This window comes from Prunus dulcis, chromosome 6, assembly GCF_902201215.1.
Source record: "Prunus dulcis chromosome 6, ALMONDv2, whole genome shotgun sequence".
NCBI classification, from domain to species: Eukaryota; Viridiplantae; Streptophyta; class Magnoliopsida; order Rosales; family Rosaceae; genus Prunus; species Prunus dulcis.
In genome coordinates, this window is record NC_047655.1 from 14554811 (window position 1) to 14572503 (window position 17693).

The 17693-nt window shown below is 35.6% G+C and overlaps 1 protein-coding gene across 1 annotated transcript; it reads left to right on the top strand.

Moving 5' to 3' along the window:
- The first annotated feature begins 9406 nt into the window (after window positions 1–9406).
- On the top strand, window positions 9407–17214 carry LOC117630869 (RNA-binding protein 39-like). Its single transcript, XM_034363698.1, has 13 exons — window positions 9407–10307; window positions 11158–11236; window positions 11624–11680; window positions 12170–12225; window positions 13058–13286; window positions 13750–13836; window positions 13917–13991; window positions 14183–14266; window positions 14820–14884; window positions 14961–15159; window positions 15240–15328; window positions 16600–16714; window positions 16970–17214. Exons 1-13 carry the CDS (start codon window positions 9592–9594, stop codon window positions 17003–17005), a joined length of 1887 nt encoding a protein of 628 aa, XP_034219589.1. The 5' UTR covers window positions 9407–9591; the 3' UTR covers window positions 17006–17214.
- Window positions 17215–17693: the final 479 nt, after the last annotated feature.

A 17693-nucleotide genomic window follows, 5' to 3' on the forward strand; every position in this document is an offset into this window, starting at 1 on the left:
CCAAAGTTCAAAGAAAAGAAATTTTCAATGAATGGAAAGAATATTTAAAAAAGACTTGGTCAGAGTCACCTTATCTTGATTATGTAGAAAGCAAATATATGAGTCAAAAGTTAGTTACTTTAACCCAGGAAAAATGGAAAAAAGCCGACAATACCAAAGTTATCAGTACTCACCCCCTAGTTGAATCAATAATAATTAGTCACAAGAACGCCAAAATCATAGCTAGTCCCTACAAAGTTGCTGAGTCAAAAGATGATTTAGATAAAAGAGTCATAGAACAAAATAATTACACCAACACAAGTCTAATAGTCATAGGTAAACAGTTAGACAAAATTGAAACCAAATTTGATAAGTTAACCCCTAGTGAGATTACTTTAAAACCTAGGAAAGAGAAACCTTTAGTAAAATTCAATGAGTTAAAACCCGAGTCTTCCCTTAAAGTAAATTCAACCATGAAAAAAATTGAAGAAATGTTTCAGGAACTAACCCCAGTTAAACCAAAACCAAACAAAGATAAAGACAAAGACAAAGGAAAAGAAGAAGAAACTTCGGTTAAAGTTTTACAGTTTGAAGTTAATTCCGATAGTGAGTCAGCCACGTCTTTAGATTCAATCTCCAGCCAAGAGTCTGAAACTAGTAATATCTCTAAGATTGAACAAGCCTTTAGTAAACTACAAGTTAACCAGGATTCCCAAAGTCTTAAAGTTAGTCGCCTAACAGGTAAAGTCAATCCCACAAGTCTTACCAAAAATTGGTATCCTAAGCCTACGCCTCCAGATGTCCAGTTTGAAGAAAGAACCCAGAGTCAATTCTCAGTATCTTCTGATAAGTTATACGAGTGGAATATCGATGGCTTGTCCGAACAAGAGATACTCAACAAATTACAACACATGTCAATGGTAGCCAATAGTTATGCCACCAATCACTTGTTAAAACAATCAGAAATAGTTTCCCTTTTACGAACAGGATTTACAGGAACACTTCGTTTCTGGTGGGATAAACATCTCACAGAAGACGCAAAATTAAGAATAATCCATGCCTATAAAACAAATGATGATGGTTACCCTATTTTTGATGAGCGAATAGGAACAAGTATAGAAGATGGAGTCAATGTCCTTTTATACACAATAATTGAACATTTTATTAGCACACCCAGTAGCACAACAGCCAGAATTCATGATCAATTAAGTAATTTATGATGCCCTAAGCTAAGTGATTTTCGATGGTATAAAGATGTATTTATTTCTAGAGTTATGTTAAGAGATGACAGCAATCAATCATTCTAGAAAGAAAAGTTCATTAACGGTCTTCCTAATTTGTTTGCTCACAAAATTAGAACAGTCTTAAGTAATGAGTTAGGTCAAATTAATTATGATGAATTAACATATGGCAATATAATTAGCACAATTAATCAAGTTGGAATGAAAATGTGTGTAGATTTAAAAATTAACAAATCAGTTCAAGCCGATAAAAAAAATGCTAAATATGAATTAGGAAATTTCTGTGAGCAATACGGTCTAGCCCCAGTTACCCCGTCTAGACAAGTCAAAAAAAGTGATGATCGACGCTTTAGTAAAACTAGATATTATTCCCATAGAAAACATTCCTTTAAACCAAATGATGAGTTTTATAGTAAAAAAGAAGTTTACCCCTAGGAAAAGTAAATGGTCAAAAGGCTACTCAAAAGGTTACCGACAAAGTAAAAAGAATCAATTTAAGAAAAGTTCGGATAAAACAAAAGTTAAATGTTTTAAATGTAAAAGATTCGGTCATTTTGCTAATGAGTGCCGAGTTAAAGATACAATTAAACAGTTAAAGTTAAAATCCGAAGATGAAGCCAATTTAATTAAAGTTCTTGAGTTAGCTAATACTGAGTCAGATTCTATGTCTTCAGTCAGTTTAGTTAATTATAATTCAGACAGTTCCCAGTCTAGCTCACCAAAGGTCCAGATAGGTTGTAAAGATAAGTGTTGCAAAATCCTAAGCAAATCAATTAGTGTCTTAACTAAGCAAGAAGAACAAGAAGAGTTGCTAATCGATTAAATCAGTAAAATAAAAAATCCAGAATTAAAAACTGAATATTTAAGAAAGCTTAGGAAAGTCATAAGTCAAGAAGAACCCAGTCCTAGCCAAGTCCCTACTATTAATCTTAATACTACTCTAGAAAGGTTTAACAAAAAGAAAGAAGTCACATTTCAAGATCTCCAGCTAGAAGTTAAAACAATCAAAAAAGAAATCTTAAATTTAAAACAAGTTAGTCAACAATTACAAACTGAGAATTACAAAATTAAAAAAGACTTAATTCAATTATTAGAGTCTAGAGCAGAGTCAAGTAATCCCTTTGGTAAAGCCAGTTCCGAGTCAGACCTGAATCTTCCAATAAAGATGACAAAATCCTCAAGATAATTAAGCAAATTAATTTTAGAAAATGGTATTCCCGAGTCAATATTTTTATTAATGAATTTGAATTAAACACAGTTGCCTTATTTGATTCAGGAGCCGATCTAAATTGTATTCAGGAAGGTCTTGTTCCAACCCAGTTTTACAAAAAATCAAAAGAAGTTTTAGGAACAGCATCTGGTAAAGCCTTAAAGTTAAGATATGAATTACCCAAAGCCCACGTATGCCAAAACAAAATATGCTTTAAAACGTCTTTTGTTTTAATTCAAAATATCACAGATAAAGTTATTTTAGTTTTACCCTTTATCTCATTACTTTACCCTTTTCAGGTAGAATACGATGGAGTTACATCTAGTCACTTAGGTGAAAGAGTTAAATTTGAGTTCTTAACCAAACCAGAGTTACACAGTCTCAAGTCACTACAAAAGTTAGCAGTTTCTAAATCAATTAAATTAATTCAGAATAAAACAAAACAAGTTAATTTTCTTTAAAACGAAATTAAGTTCAAACGAGTCGAACAGCAGTTAGTCGACAAGTCACTTCAGTCTCAAATAATTACGTTTGAAGAAAAGTTGAAAAATGAAGTTTGTTCTGATTTACCTAATGCCTTTTGGCATAAAAAACAGCATGTAGTTACCTTACCCTATGATAAGTTATTTAATGAAAAGAACATTCCCACTAAGACCCATCCTATCCAGATGAGTCAAGAATTAATGGAATTATGTAAACAAGAAGTCACCAAGTTAGTACAGAAAGGAATAGTGAGAAAAAGCAAGTTACCTTGGTCATGCCTAGCTTTTTATGTTCAGAAAAATGCAGAGTTAGAAAGAGGAGCCCCTTGTTTAGTAATCAATTATAAGCCCCTCAATGCAGTACTTGAATAAATTAGGTATCTCATTCCTAATAAAAGAGATTTAGTTAACAGATTAGAAAAAGGCAGTTCTCTTTAGTAAATTTGATATGAAAAGTGGTTTCTGGTAAATCCAAATCAAAGATTCAGATAGATACAAAACTGCATTCGTAACCCCTTTCGGTCATTACGAGTGGAATGTCATGCTTTTGGACTGAAAAATGCGCCTAGTGAATTCCAGAATATAATGAATGAAATTTTTAATCAATACAGTCAATTTTCCATAGTTTTGATGATGTCTTGATTTTTTCTGAGTCAATTGAGCAACATTGGAAACATCTGACTAAATTCCTTCAAATAGTTAAGCGAAATGGTCTAGTTATCTCAGCCAGGAAAATCAAATTATTTCAAGTCAATATCAGATTTTTAGGATTTAATATTGGTCAGTCTCAAATAAGCCCAATCAATCGAGTTATCCAGTTTGCCGATAAATTTTCAGATCAAATTCTTGATAAAAGTCAATTACATAGGTTTTTAGGATCCTTGAACTATGTTTCTTATTTCTACCAAAATTTAAGAAAATTATGCAAGCCCCTGTTTGATCGTCTCCAGAGCAATCCTCCTGCTTGGACTCCAAGTCATACAGAAATAGTTAAACAAATCAAAGTTCATGTCAAGTCCCTTCCATGCCTTGGTATTCCTTCAGTTAATTCTTTCAAAATTGTTGAAACAAATGCTTCTGAGTCTAGTTACGGTGGTATTCTAAAGCAAAGAATTTCCCCTAAGTCACCTGAGCAAATTGTCCGTTTTCATTCCGAAGTTTGGAGTCAGTCTCAAGCTAATTATAGTACTATTAAAAAGGAAGTTTTATCTATAGTATTATGCATTAGTAAATTTCAAGATGATTTATTAAATCAAAAATTTTTAGTCAGAATTGATTGTAAGTCTGCAAAACATGTTTTAGAAAAAGATGTTAAAAATATAGCTAGTAAACAGATTTTTGCACGTTGGCAAGCCATTCTGAGTGTCTTTGATTTTGAGTTAGAATATTTGAGAGGTAATGAAAACAGTATTCTTGATTTTCTTACAAGAGAGTTCCTGCAGGACAAACAAGCAGAATCATGTCTAGCAAAGAAAAAGACAAGCAAAAAATGCAATATGGTCAATCGAGTCAACCGAGAATCCTCCCAGCTACCCTAATGCCAATTAAACAAGAATCATCTTCTCAAATCATGCCTTCACATATTGTGCCATTCCCAGGTCATTCTCCAATTCCAGTCAATAATAGGTTTAATCCCTTGAGTCAACCCTCTTTATGCCCCAATTATCAGTCAGCATTAACTTCCAATCATGATCCTTTCATAGTTAATCCTCCTGCTTCAGTTCCTTCGCAGAGCCAAAGCCCAGTTAAAAGGTCTAACTATGCCACCAGAAGCCATTGCCATCTTTTTATAGTTGAGTCATACCTAGAAGAGCTTTGTGACCTTGTCAAAATTGCCCAGAAATTCTTCCCTCCTAATCTTCACTATTTTCCAAGCCATCCTTCAAACTCAATTAAGTTTTACAGGGATATTCTCTACGAAACTCAGTCAATAGATATTAGGCCCATCAAAGACAAAGAAACAAATGCCACCATGTTCCATTCCCTTTACATATGCCAAATTCTTATGCCTCAAGTTTGAAGTTGCAATCCTTATGATTAGAAACCCCTCTAGTCAGGACTTACTTAAAATTATGGTGATTATATTGATGCCTGGTATACAATTTTTTATCACCAGCACCCTGATTTCAGTCACTCATGGTTTATTAATTTCGACGCCAAGTTCGAAGTCCAGTTTCCTTTCTGGTTTCCCCAATGGTGGAATATCCATGGCCCCATTTGGGAAATCATTCCAATCAATCTCCAGCAGTCAGTAAATTATTTTGGTCAAAAACACAAGTTAACAAAGTCAGAAAATTTTTTCCCTACACTTTTCCATTATGTCGCCAAATACAAAGTCCCATTGATTATGAAATGGAATTATCAAGTTAATTGGGATACCAAAGTTTTATCTCGTCACTTTGCTGTCAAATGGTGGGATAAGTTTAGGACAGAGAAAATTATCCATCAAGTCAATGCAGAGTTTCCACCCCTCCAAGTGCCAATCCATCCAGTCAAAGATGCTTCCCCAAGTGGCTCCAATGCCTCCCTCCAGGGAAAATCCAAAAAAGAGTTAAAAGAGTTAGCTGAGCAAATCCTTGCCCAAGTTACACAAATGAATGACGAAGATAGTGATGATGCCAGTCCAAAGTCTGAATCTTCTTCCAGTCAACAGCCAAACCAACTTCCTTTTAGTCAAAAGTCGAAGCCCAGATGGTCAGATTATGCCCCCGACAGTCAGGATCCTTATGATTTGAATGAAGACTAGGCCTTTTTGCAAAGTGGCAAAAAGCAAAAGATGCCCAAAGTTAAAGCAAATTACCCAGAAGTTAAAGCAGGTGCCCAGAGTTAAAGCAGGTGCCCAGTGTTGAAGCAAGTTCCCCAAGAGTTAAAGTAAAGACATGCCCAGAGTTCAAGCAAATTACCCAGAGTTAAAGCAGATACCCAGAGTTAAAGTAAAGATGCCCAAGTTAAAGCAAAAGTTAAAGCAAAGATGCCAAAGTTAATTTCAAAAGTTATTTTGTCTTCTTCCCAATGCCAAGTCTTTAAATAGAAGCCCCAAGTCATTTGTAATCTCCAAGCTTTTCCTTCCAACTTTCCTTTGTAATTTCCTTTCAAAGTTCTTCAAGCTAGGATTCGAGTGTTTAGTAGAAGTGTGAATGTCCTGCATGACATTGCTTTCTGTAAGTTTTATTTTCATGTTTTCAAAGTTTTATTAAGTCAATAAAATTATCAAGTTAATTTTATGTTAATCCTATTTTCGTTCCTAAGCATTCATTTAAATGATTAATTATATTTTCTTTCATGCAATTTGTGAGATAAGAATTTTATGTATTTACGCTTTAGTTAAATTTTACTTTGACTTATTTCAATTTTGTTTTTCTTGTCTTGGTCATCTCTGAGCCCCTATTCTGTTTCTCCTTTAGCCCCCTTTTTTTGCTATTCCTTAACTATTCCTTGGTTCTTCCCCCTTTCTATATATATATATCTACAAGCAAGTTGTTAAATGGGTAATTTATTCAATGGGCCAACTCTGGATGGGCCGGGCCGGCACCGCCCGTTTGACACTCTAGATGTGACACTTCTGAGTTACAACTTTTGAGTTCCATTTTTTTATCATTCATATTCAATGATGACATCAAGGATCATCATTAGGCTTTTCTTAAGATTTTGTTTTGCAAAATACATAATATATTAAATTCATCTCATTAGAGTGTAACGATTTTGAAGTAATGAAATAAAATGTTAAAAAATTAATATATCTCTACAAGCAAGTTGTTAAATGGGCAATTTATTAAATGGGCCGACTCTAGACGGGCCAGGCCAGGACAACTCTTTTGACACTCTAGTTGTAACACTTTCGAGTTGCAACTTTTGAGTTTTTTTATTATTTTTATTTTATTCATATTAAATGATCACATCAAGGATCATCATTAGGCTTTTCTTAAGATTTTGTTTTGCAAAATACATAATATATTAAATTCATCTAATTAGAGTGTAAAGATTTTAAAGTAATGAAACAAAATGTTAAAAAATTAATATATCTCTACAAGGAAGTTGTTGCTCCACAAATCTTTTGGCCCTTATTTAATTATGTAACCGAGTAAATAATTAAACGTGGCCGAACGGGAATGGCAATATAGTCATCCTTCTTGGAGTGTATTCGTGCGGCATGCCAATTCTCACTATTGTTGATGACCGTGAAAAGAAAGAGACTGATGTTGTGGGCTTTGGTCTGGACTCCGTCAAACAATTCAAGTTGTGTTTACCTTAAAAATATCCAAGCATTAGAAATAGGCTCTAGATGATGTAAGTGGCAAACGTGCCACTATTAGCAATGTAAAAAACATAATAGACTTGAAAACTAAATAAATAGCTAAATAACTTGCACACCAAATAAAGGGCTAATTGTCACAAGGAGATAGAGTAGAATGTTGCTGAAATGTCGAAAGTATGAGATAAGACTTCAGGAAGTTGAGGCTAAATTTCTCCATTTAAAAAAGAATTGGATTCAATATGCAACAAAGTTATGATGAATAATATTTTGGCTGAGGCTTTCAAGTCTACATACATGGATCTTATTACTGAATAAGATATGACTAGAGGTTCTCCAGCACGACTGGATTAAGTAATGTCTGACATGACACATTCGACATGGTAATTCAGCCAAATGGTTTGAGGTGCCCTTGATTTTATTCAAAATGCCATTAGTCAAGGTACTGGTTTATGTCACCCCTATACTTCCTCGTACTTATTGATGTTTCGTACAAGTGGATGGAAATAACAGCACCAAAAAGAAAGAGTTGTGCTATTTCCACCCCCTGTCATATTTCCTCACCTACCTTATCTTCAAAATTTTAAAGATAAATTTACCCTTTTATAAAATGACTTCTAAGGACTAGTTTTAAAATTTGTCATGTGTTCAAGTTTTTTGCAGCTGGATTTAACCCTACTTTTTATGTTTGTAAATAAAATTAAAAAACTTGAAAAAATAAAGCCCATCAACTTCCCTTCCTCAACAACAAAGCCCACTAGCCCCAAACTCCCGGTCATGGAAATGTATCAGAAGGTTTTAGACTTCTTAAGCTATAAACCTATATGTTCTTGGCCTTGCAAGACAAGAGGATTCAATCGATCCCTAAAGACCATCAATCCAACTTTTTTAGATCCTTCATCTATTTCGTTAAACCATAGATTGAGAGATAGATGCAATGTCAACTATAAAAATTATTAGGCCTGCTATATGATGATTCTCAAGCCTTCTTTTAATGTTTAAGGTTGTGTTAAGAAATTGTGAGGTGAAGAGATATGAAAGATGGGCCAAAAAAAAAAAAAAAATTGTGTGACTACCATGGCAGGCAGTGGGCATCTTCGGATTGCTATAGCCTCATTGAAATCCCAACAAGAACTAAAATAACCTTGCAGGTTTTGAAGCAAAACTTAAGGGGCGAGGATTTAAATCCAAGAAAACTAGAAACTAAGGGCCTATTCATTTACTTTTTTAGGACACCATTTTTATTTGTCATTTCCGTTTTTCATTGAAAATGCTTTCGGTGCTATGTTTTTGAAAAAGTAGAAATCGACTTCTAAAAACGAAGCCAAACTTATGCACAAAAGTTGAGAACAACTTGTTGTTTTCTATGAAAACAAAAACATGAATTCCACTTCTGGGTCAATGGGTCGTACTTTGGCTTTGGGGACTTCTGGTTTAGGTGGTCGGTGGGGACGGCTGTGGGGTTGTAAGGGAGGGAGTATGAGAGGGTGTGGGTTGAGGATGCAGGGTGAGGATGTGGTTTAGAGAAGGGGGTTTTTGGTTGGTGAGAGAGAGGGGGTTTTAAATATAAATCCTTTGTTTTTTTATTTGAAATTTTAACGTTTAACCTTTTTACTTAATTAGAATGTTCATAAAAGATTTATCTGTTTTTTTTTTCCTATTCCATAATTCCATGAAAAACAACTCACATAGATTATATGATGCATTTTTATTTAAGTTATACATTCTTTGTCTAGGGTATTTTTTTTTTTTAATAACATATATTAGCAAAAATACACTTGAAAAATAGCTCATATATTATTATTCTAAAATCGTACTACTAGACATGTTTCACTATTTTTATTTTCTGAATTTGTTTTTCAATTAATCTATCAAACGCATTCTCGAATTCTAAAAATGCAAATTTTTTTTCATTCTTTGAAAATATTCTTAGAAAATATAAACCAGACGGGCTCTAAAAAATTTTCCAAGAAAATCAGGACTGCTTGAATTAATAATTAATGGATATTTTAAGAATAATAGTGGGTGAAAAGATAAGATAATATTTTTTCAAATTTACATGGGAGATTAGAAGATAAAGTGAGTACGAAAATAGGACGGGAATAGGAGTAGCAGCACTCAAAAAAATAGATAAATAGAATTTTAACCTCGTATTTTGCGCTTTTCCTATTATTTTTCTTGATGGATTTTCTCCCACGGGCTTTTGGCCTTCGTATATGCGCAAATTACATCCGGCCCTACATCCCAGCTTAATAGAGAAACACGGGAAACAACCGAAGTTCTTTCCCATTTGCTGAAACTCTTCAAAACCCTAGAACTATAAAATTTCCCAATACACAGCGTTTTATTGCTCCTTCTTTCTGGTAAACCTAGGGTTTCGACAAACCCTAGCTCAGAGAACCTTGGCAAGCAATTGTGAAGCCAGCGATGGACTTCGACGAGTACGATTATCTGGAGAAGACTGTACAGGAGAACGACGAGCGGGACTCGAAGAAGAAAACGAAGAAGGACGGAACCGAGAAGAGTTACAGAAAAAGAGAGGTTGACGACGACGTTTCGGTCGGTGCCGAAGATGAGGATAGGAAGAGCAGTAAGAGGTCGAAGGGCGAGTACGAGAATGGCCGCGATAAGGATCGGCACCACAGAAGTGGTAGAGAAAGGGAGAGAGAGGGCGAAAGGGACAAGGACCGAGATCGTGATCGCGAGCGGGAAAGAGACAGAGACAGGAGTAGTAGAGATAAGGACAAGGAGAAGGAGAAGGAGAGAGAAAGAGAGAGGAGGGAGAGAGATAAGGAGAGGGAAAGAGAGAGGAGAGATAGAAGAGAAAGGGAGGAGAGAGAGAGAAGAGAGAAGGAGGAGAAAGAGAGGTCTAGGAGGAGTGTGAGTCGATCCGAACGTGAAGAGAAAGATAGGCCTCGCAGAAGTAGTGACCGTGAAGAGAAAGAGAGGCCTCGCAGAAGTAGTGACCGCGAAGAGAAAGAAAGGGCTCACAGAAGTAGCGACCGCGAAGAGAAAGAGAGGCCTCGCAAAAGTATTGACCGTGAAGAGAAGGAGAGGTCTCGCAGAAGTAGGAGCCGCTCTGATCGTGATAGGGAGAGGGAAATTAGAGAAAGGGAACGAGAAATTGAGTTGAGAGAGAGCAGGTAATATTGGTATTGATAATATGATTGTTTACTTCAATTGGGTTGTTTTGTGATGTTAGGTTCTCAATACTTCATCTGGTTTGCTCTTCTTAATGCCCGTGTTGGTACTTACGTAAGTATTTTGTATGGTAATGTGGATTGTTTTGTGGGAACTACACGCATTATTTGTCTCGCACCTTCAAACATTTTTTACTTAAGCAACCGCTGTTCACTCGGAGTAGTTACAATGATGTTTTTTTTTTTGTTCAATTTTACTTTTAGATTGGGAAATTAATAGTTAAGAATGAATCGAGCTTTGGCCCCAGGATTGTTTGCCGGAACTTTTCTTTACCAGGGCATTATAGTTTTTGGCTGGTTACTCTCTGTTTTAAAGGAATTTATAATTAGATTTGACATATATCATGTTTTGCTGTGTTAGGTATTGCAACTCTCTCTTGTAGACCAAGATTTTGTCCTTCTCTTCTTCAACTTTCAATTATTACTTGCTGTGAGGAGTATTGAATTTTTTTGTTTTGGAGAACGTATTGAACTGTTGAAATTTGGAGAAAGTATTAAATTTCAATTGATATGCAGATATTCCGTTATCTTAGTAGCTGCGATTTCCTGTCAAGGTTCTTGCTAATAGTTAGAGACGTATTACAGTTAACAATATAATAATATGTTGATTACAGAAAGGGGTTCTTTTGCATGCCAACAAGTACATGGATTATATTAAGGGAGGGTTCTTGCCCTTTTTAATGCACCATAATGCCTAGGTTATGAAAAGTAATCCTTAAACATTTCATTTGAAAATGATAATTATATTATAGTTTCAAATTATTAACTGTGTCAAATGACATTCAAATGCCAGGAGGTTTAAAGACAAAAAAGAAGCGGTGGAGCCTGAAGCTGATCCAGAAAGGGACCAGAGAACTGTTTTTGCTTACCAGGTATGTGGCTTGTGCCTTTGCTCTTCAATAAATTTATTTTAATTTTATTTGCAATCAAGTCTTAATCCTGATTCTTTTTTAAGGGTTTCTTGGTTTTCTTAGAAATTTTAGTTTCGATTACAGATTAATGCTATTTAGTAAATGTTGTTAAGGGATCAGTCAGACTCACAATAAAATAGTCAGGACGATATGAGAAAAATGAGAGTTTATTTCAAATGTTAGGATTTTTAAAGTCAAGTTGATTTTTACAGATATAAGTATGCAGAATGATTGTTGATATGGGAACGTAATGAACCTAAGTTTGGGAACCTAACGAACCTAACCAAATTCTTTCCCTTTTGCAATTTCTCTGACTATTCTTTGGTTGGTTTAATCTGGTGATGACAGATGCCACTGAAGGCAACCGAGAGAGATGTTTATGAATTTTTCTCAAAAGCGGGCAAGGTTGGTTGAAATTCATTCATTCTTTTAGATTATTAGATGATTTTTTTTCCCTCTTGATGAAGGTTATGTTATATTATATATATAACCAGGTTTGCTACCTTTATTTTCTCATTTTGTGACATCTGAATTAGGATTCTAATCTTTTAATCCTAATACCTGAGAATAATTACAATCTGTTGCATGAGACACTCCTTCACACATTATGGATGCATGTTATTGAGATTCATTTGCTTCCTGTTGCAGTACATGCTCCTCTGCCTTCAGTTACGAGTAATATAATGACTTTCTATTGTCTCAACATTCTGTATATGTGGGGTGAGTGAAAATATGCAAATGAGTTATGCGGTCATCTTGTGAACACCCCAAACTAGGTGCTTTATCACGTAGTGTCAATATCTAAAATCTCTCTCTATAAGCCACTTTTCTTTCGATACATGAATTTCTATTTGGTCTTACATTTTTGTTATTCTTTCTTTTTCCCACTTTCAGGTGAGGGATGTACGACTGATCATGGACAGGAATTCTAGACGGTCAAAAGGAGTTGGGTATGTGCATTTATATGAAACTATATTATAGTCATGTGTGTGTACTTTGTAAGATAGTTGTTTGCATATCATCCTTTTAGAATCAAGTTTAACAGTATTCTTAAATGGACTAGCAATGCGATAATGATGAGGGATGGTGGGAATACCTTGCAATCATGTTTAATCAATTCATGCTGCGTACTCAAGGTAGACGACAAAAACCTAATTTTTATCGCTTCCCGCTTTCTTCCTCTTCGTGTTTCCTGCTATAAGGGCACCGCTCTGCATCCCAGTGCACCTTTTCAAATTCTTCATTTAATGGTCCTCCCATTCTGTTGTGGAAATTGGTAATGACTTGGTGGAGTTTATTTATGATAGCAGTTTTCTGAATGGTAAAATTTTAAGTGGGTAGAGCGAGTGGACAGTTTTATCTCGATTTCCTTTGGTTCTGGTATTTCATAAGTTCTAAGTCTGGTTGACATCTTAGTGCTCTTTCCAGTACTAGTTAAGGCTTATTTGGAAGTTCACTGTTAATTTTCATGATTGGGTTTTCATTATTAAACTTTAGCTCATATGACTGCTTTTTTTTTTTCCCCATGTGACCTATCCTATTAGTGTTTTCTTGTAGATCAGTTTTTAATGTAGTACTCATGTTTTTTTTTAATTGTGATGAGCTAACATTTTCTTTCATATGAGTCATCAGATTCATCAAAAGAAATTCAGCTTGAGCTCTCTGCCCTAGAGTTTTTGTTTCCCTACATCTCTTTGATATATGCTTTGTAAGTTTTGATTGCAATACTTAAGGTCTTGTATGTTCCATCAAACTTACTGTGTAGGGCCGTTGATACTGCAGGTATATTGAGTTTTATGATGCAATGTCTGTGCCAATGGCTATAGCTCTCTCTGGCCAACTACTTCTAGGACAACCTGTAATGGTAAAACCTTCAGAGGCTGAAAAGAATCTTGTTCAGTCCAACACATCTGGTGGGGCCGTAGGTGTTGCAGGACCGTATGGTGCAGTTGATAGGAAACTGTATGTAGGGAACTTACATTTTAACATGACTGAAACTCACCTTAGAGAGGTATTGCTACTTGGTTTGTCATCTATGTTTAATTTTCTAAATATATGTTTACTTTTATGTGTATACAACATAAGCAACTGTCTGGCAAGAGGACATTTCCCTCTATGGACACTTATATATGCATTTGCTCTCTGTGTAGGATGTCCTATCTTTCTTATAGGCAGGATGTGTTGAGAAAACCTCACATCTTTTCAATTTTCTTCAACTTTGGTCCCATTTGTTATCGACAGTGTTGATTATTTAGGGCATATAATGGTCCCTTAGAGTTTCAATTTTAGGTTTCAAATTGAAGCTAAAATTGAAGCGACTAATCGATCCGAGACTAGAAACCTTAAGTTTATGCTCTAAATAATGAATCTACACTATGAAACAATCAACCATGTCAATAAATGGGACTCAACTCTCTAATAAAATTAGGAGTTCTTTCCTCACAATAATTTTTTTATTTATGTTGCATGCTCAGATTTTTGAACCATTTGGTCCAGTGGAACTCGTGCAACTTCCCCTTGATCTTGAGACAGGACAGTGCAAGGGGTTTGGCTTTGTTCAAGTCAGTGATTACTTCCCATTTTCTGTTTAGAAGATTTTTATGTTGGTTGTTACTTATTTATTTGTTCATTATGTTTATAGTTTGCTCATCTAGAACATGCAAAGGCAGCTCAAAGTTTGAATGGAAAGTTGGAGATTGCTGGTCGAACTATCAAGGTTGGTTTGCATTTTTTATTGTAGATTTGTAGGGAAGTTGGATATTACAAGTTTCTAGAGGGAAATGATAGCTTTAATATTTGTGATTTCCTGTCAGTATATCTGGTTGTACCTTCGTAACGATTTTTTTTTCTTTTATTTTTTTCTTTTGTGAAGATCCCATGTTAACACAGTTATTGGACACTATGTAGGTTTCATCTGTTACGGATCATGTTGGATCACAAGAGACTGGAGCAAAATCTGCAGACTTTGATGATGATGATGGGGGTGGTTTGGTGAGTTTCAATCTTTTCATTATGTTGATGAATGTTAGTACTTTCACGTATATTTTAAGCACTAATATTGATGTTAATGGAATAACCGAAGGTTGACAAATATAAGTATTGACAAAATATCAGTGTTCCGACTAAATGATGGAAATTTTAAATGAGGTATTCTGAAAGAGCATAAAATACTTCCAGTAATTGTTAAAAATAAGGGAACGTCGAAAAATATTGATATTTAATACTAAGCATGTGTATTATTTATATATCAAGGGGTTGACCTATGCAGTTGAGTAAATCATACTTTTGGATGCTTGGCTTCCCTTAAAGAAGATTAAAGGAACTTATAAATGACATGGAAAGGGGAAAGGGAAGGCTTTTTCCATCCTCCTGGATTGCAGAATTACAACAAAACAGATGAATCATGGAAGGATGGAGAATCCTGGAACAGTGAATTCCAATTGTGGGAGCCATATGTTGCCTGTTCTTGAAGTGTAGAATATGAATGAATATTTCAATTTCTATAAATGTGACTTCCTCTGATGTGAAGCATCTTTCTTTGCAGTCTTTAAATGCCCAATCGAGAGCATTGCTAATGCAGAAGCTGGATCGCACTGGTATTGCCACAAGGTTTGTCTTCATTATTCTTCACTGATTTCAGATAATTATGTCATGATCTTGTTTCTGATTGTTTCTCTTTTGGCAGTATTGCGGGGTCTCTTGGAGTTCCAGTGCTGAATGGGTCAGCACCAAATCAACGAGCTGGTACTTTGCCGATCAATGGTCAAGCGGCAGTCTCTGCTCCAATTCTTCCGGCTACAGTTATGCCGTTTGCAGTCACCGAACCCATTGGAAACCCCAGTGAATGTCTACTATTAAAGAATATGTTTGATCCAGCCACTGAGGTCTCTGCTCTTTGGTAAAGATTGTTCTGCTTTCCTTCGAAGAAAAAAAATTTGTTTTGAAATTTAATATTATATTGCAGAGGGAGCCAGATTTTGATATAGACATTAAAGACGATGTTGAAGAAGAATGCTCGAAATGTGGCCGGGTGAAGCATATATACGTGGACAAGTAAGTACATAAATATATATATACATACTGGAAATGAAAATATATTATAAATATCTTGTTTGTGTGACAGTATTGGAAGATGTCATTTGTATTAATGAAAATATCTTACAAATTTGGGCATGGCACAGATTGGTTTTGGAGGTAGGTTGAGGCCCAAGCTTCCAACCAACCAGACCTTACCGGTTTGGGAAAATTGGAAACTGAAACTGACTGAAGAAATTTCAACCAAGCTACCCCAACCCGATTCAATAAGGGTCGGGTTGTTCAGTTTCTGGGTTGTGCTTGAGCATAGAAGCATTTAAAAAACAACGTAACCCACAAGAAGACTACAGCACTTGAAATAGAGAGAAACCAGAAACAACTTGTTTTGATTTAAAGCAGAAAAAAAAAAAAGAAAAAAAAAAAAGAGGCTGTTAGAGAGAGGGAGAGAGACCATAAGACGGGGTGTGCAAAGGAAAAATATGAAGCATGAAAGCACATACTGAACAAAAACAATCTCCCGTTGGACATAAAATCAAGCATGCAGCGCATATTGAGTTTGTTATTCTTCAACAGTAAAAATAAAAAAAATCCTAAATCACCTCAATAGATAAAGCACAGTGGATAATGAGAATCAATAGGGGTCATTGAATGACTGGTGAGACTTGATGGGATGGAAGACTTAGGGAAGAGAAACTAGTAGGGGGTGGTGGTGGTTGGTTGAAAATATTTTAAACATTTAAGAGTGGGACAAGGACCAACCTGCATCTCCCACTGCGGTTGGACAGGTGTGTCTGGTTCATTAGAAATTCACCTGCCTCAATACAAATTGATAAGATGAGTTTACATATTGCACTAGTCAAAACCTTTAGTTGTCACATTTGCATCTTGCATCTGATAATGTAATTGTTACTTTTGTCACTTTATTAGCCTTGAGGGAGCCCCCTTTTAAAATCCTTTGGTGTGTTTATAGTACTTTCTAAGCATAAACAGTAGAGCGAAAGGAGGATTGGATAGCTCCTCCAAACCCTTATGACAGAGAACTCGAACATAAGTTTAGTTTCGCTGAGTAATGAAATATTTTAATATTTTCCTGGTTAAGAAACAAGGGTTTTGTTAGAATGCTCTCCATTTTCCGATATTATTTCAGTTTGATGATGTGGACAACTGCTTAGAGTACACAGGCTATTCATGCAAGCATGTGTTTGCATACATGTTTGATATGAGAGAGGAGGATGTGGATTTCAAAATTTGAGAAGTTCTTTTCCATCCTTTGTTTTGTTTAAATGCAGAAACACTGCTGGTTTTGTGTATTTGCGGTTTGAAACTGTGGAAGCAGCAGCTGCAGCGCAACAATCTATGCATTTGAGATGGTTTGCAGGCAGGCAGATTTCAGCCCTGTTCATGGTAATGTACCTCACCCCTGACGGAAGTTTATTTTTCCATTTCTGATGTCAAATATGCTTTTGGTAATTCTTGCATGGGTCTAAAATAATAAAGTACTAAAGACCTTGTGGACACACCTAGAACTGAACTCCCTGATGGATTTTGAATCCATAGGTTTTACAAGATGCATTGACTTTACCTTTTGGAGTTCTTTGTTGTACCTGTTTAATTGAATGAATTATATTGTTTCTCATTGACATTTGGTCTGTGCTGCAGCAACCGCAAGTGTACGAGGCCAGGTTTGGAGCTTAGAATGGAGTCGAAGTGTCTTTGTGGAGTTGTTTTTAGTTTACAGCTAGTCATTTCTTTGTCCTTTTAGGATACAAAATTTCCTAGTTTTGATCCTTACACATGTATGATTACATCGAATGCATGACACTCACTTGGTGGAAGAAAGTGTGTAATTTTGTACTCCAACCGTCTGTTTTATATCATTAACTAATATTAAAGTTTAATTTATCTGTGCTGGTGTTTTTAATCTTACAAACTCCCCGTTATTTTCACCTTTGGGAATGGCGTTGTCAAACAATATGCGTAGTGCCGGAGACACCAACCGGCCCGAACTTCTAATTAACAGCCCGCCCACTTCCATAGAACAATATTGTGGCAACGTAGACCTAAGTGGTCATTTTGGATCCTTGGGAACATGTTCATAAGATACCAACTAGGGGTGGGAAAAACCGAAGGGAGCTTCTATAGTGAGTGGAAAGTTATAAAGGGTGTTTTTGAGGGGTATGTAAGAGCCGTTGGATTTCATCCAACGGTGAGTTTTTAAAAGAGGTTGCATGTAGAATCGGGTTGAAATCTAACCCGTTAGAAACCCAACTTCAGTTGTTCCCCTCTTTCCCTCTCTGTGAAAAACTCAAGAACACAATCCTCTCTTTTTGAATGTAAAGCAAACCCACAATTAGAAGGATCCAAATCTCCCAAACCTTATAGT

Bases quoted from the DNA above. Each gene is read 5' to 3' on its own strand.
- LOC117630869 (XM_034363698.1), top strand. From the start codon at position 9,592: ATGGACTTCGACGAGTACGATTATCTGGAGAAGACTGTACAGGAGAAC. The intron at 13,287-13,749 runs GTATTGCTACTT...TTGCATGCTCAG, and splicing joins CTGAAACTCACCTTAGAGAG to ATTTTTGAACCATTTGGTCC. The intron at 15,160-15,239 runs GTCTCTGCTCTT...ATTATATTGCAG, and splicing joins TGTTTGATCCAGCCACTGAG to AGGGAGCCAGATTTTGATAT.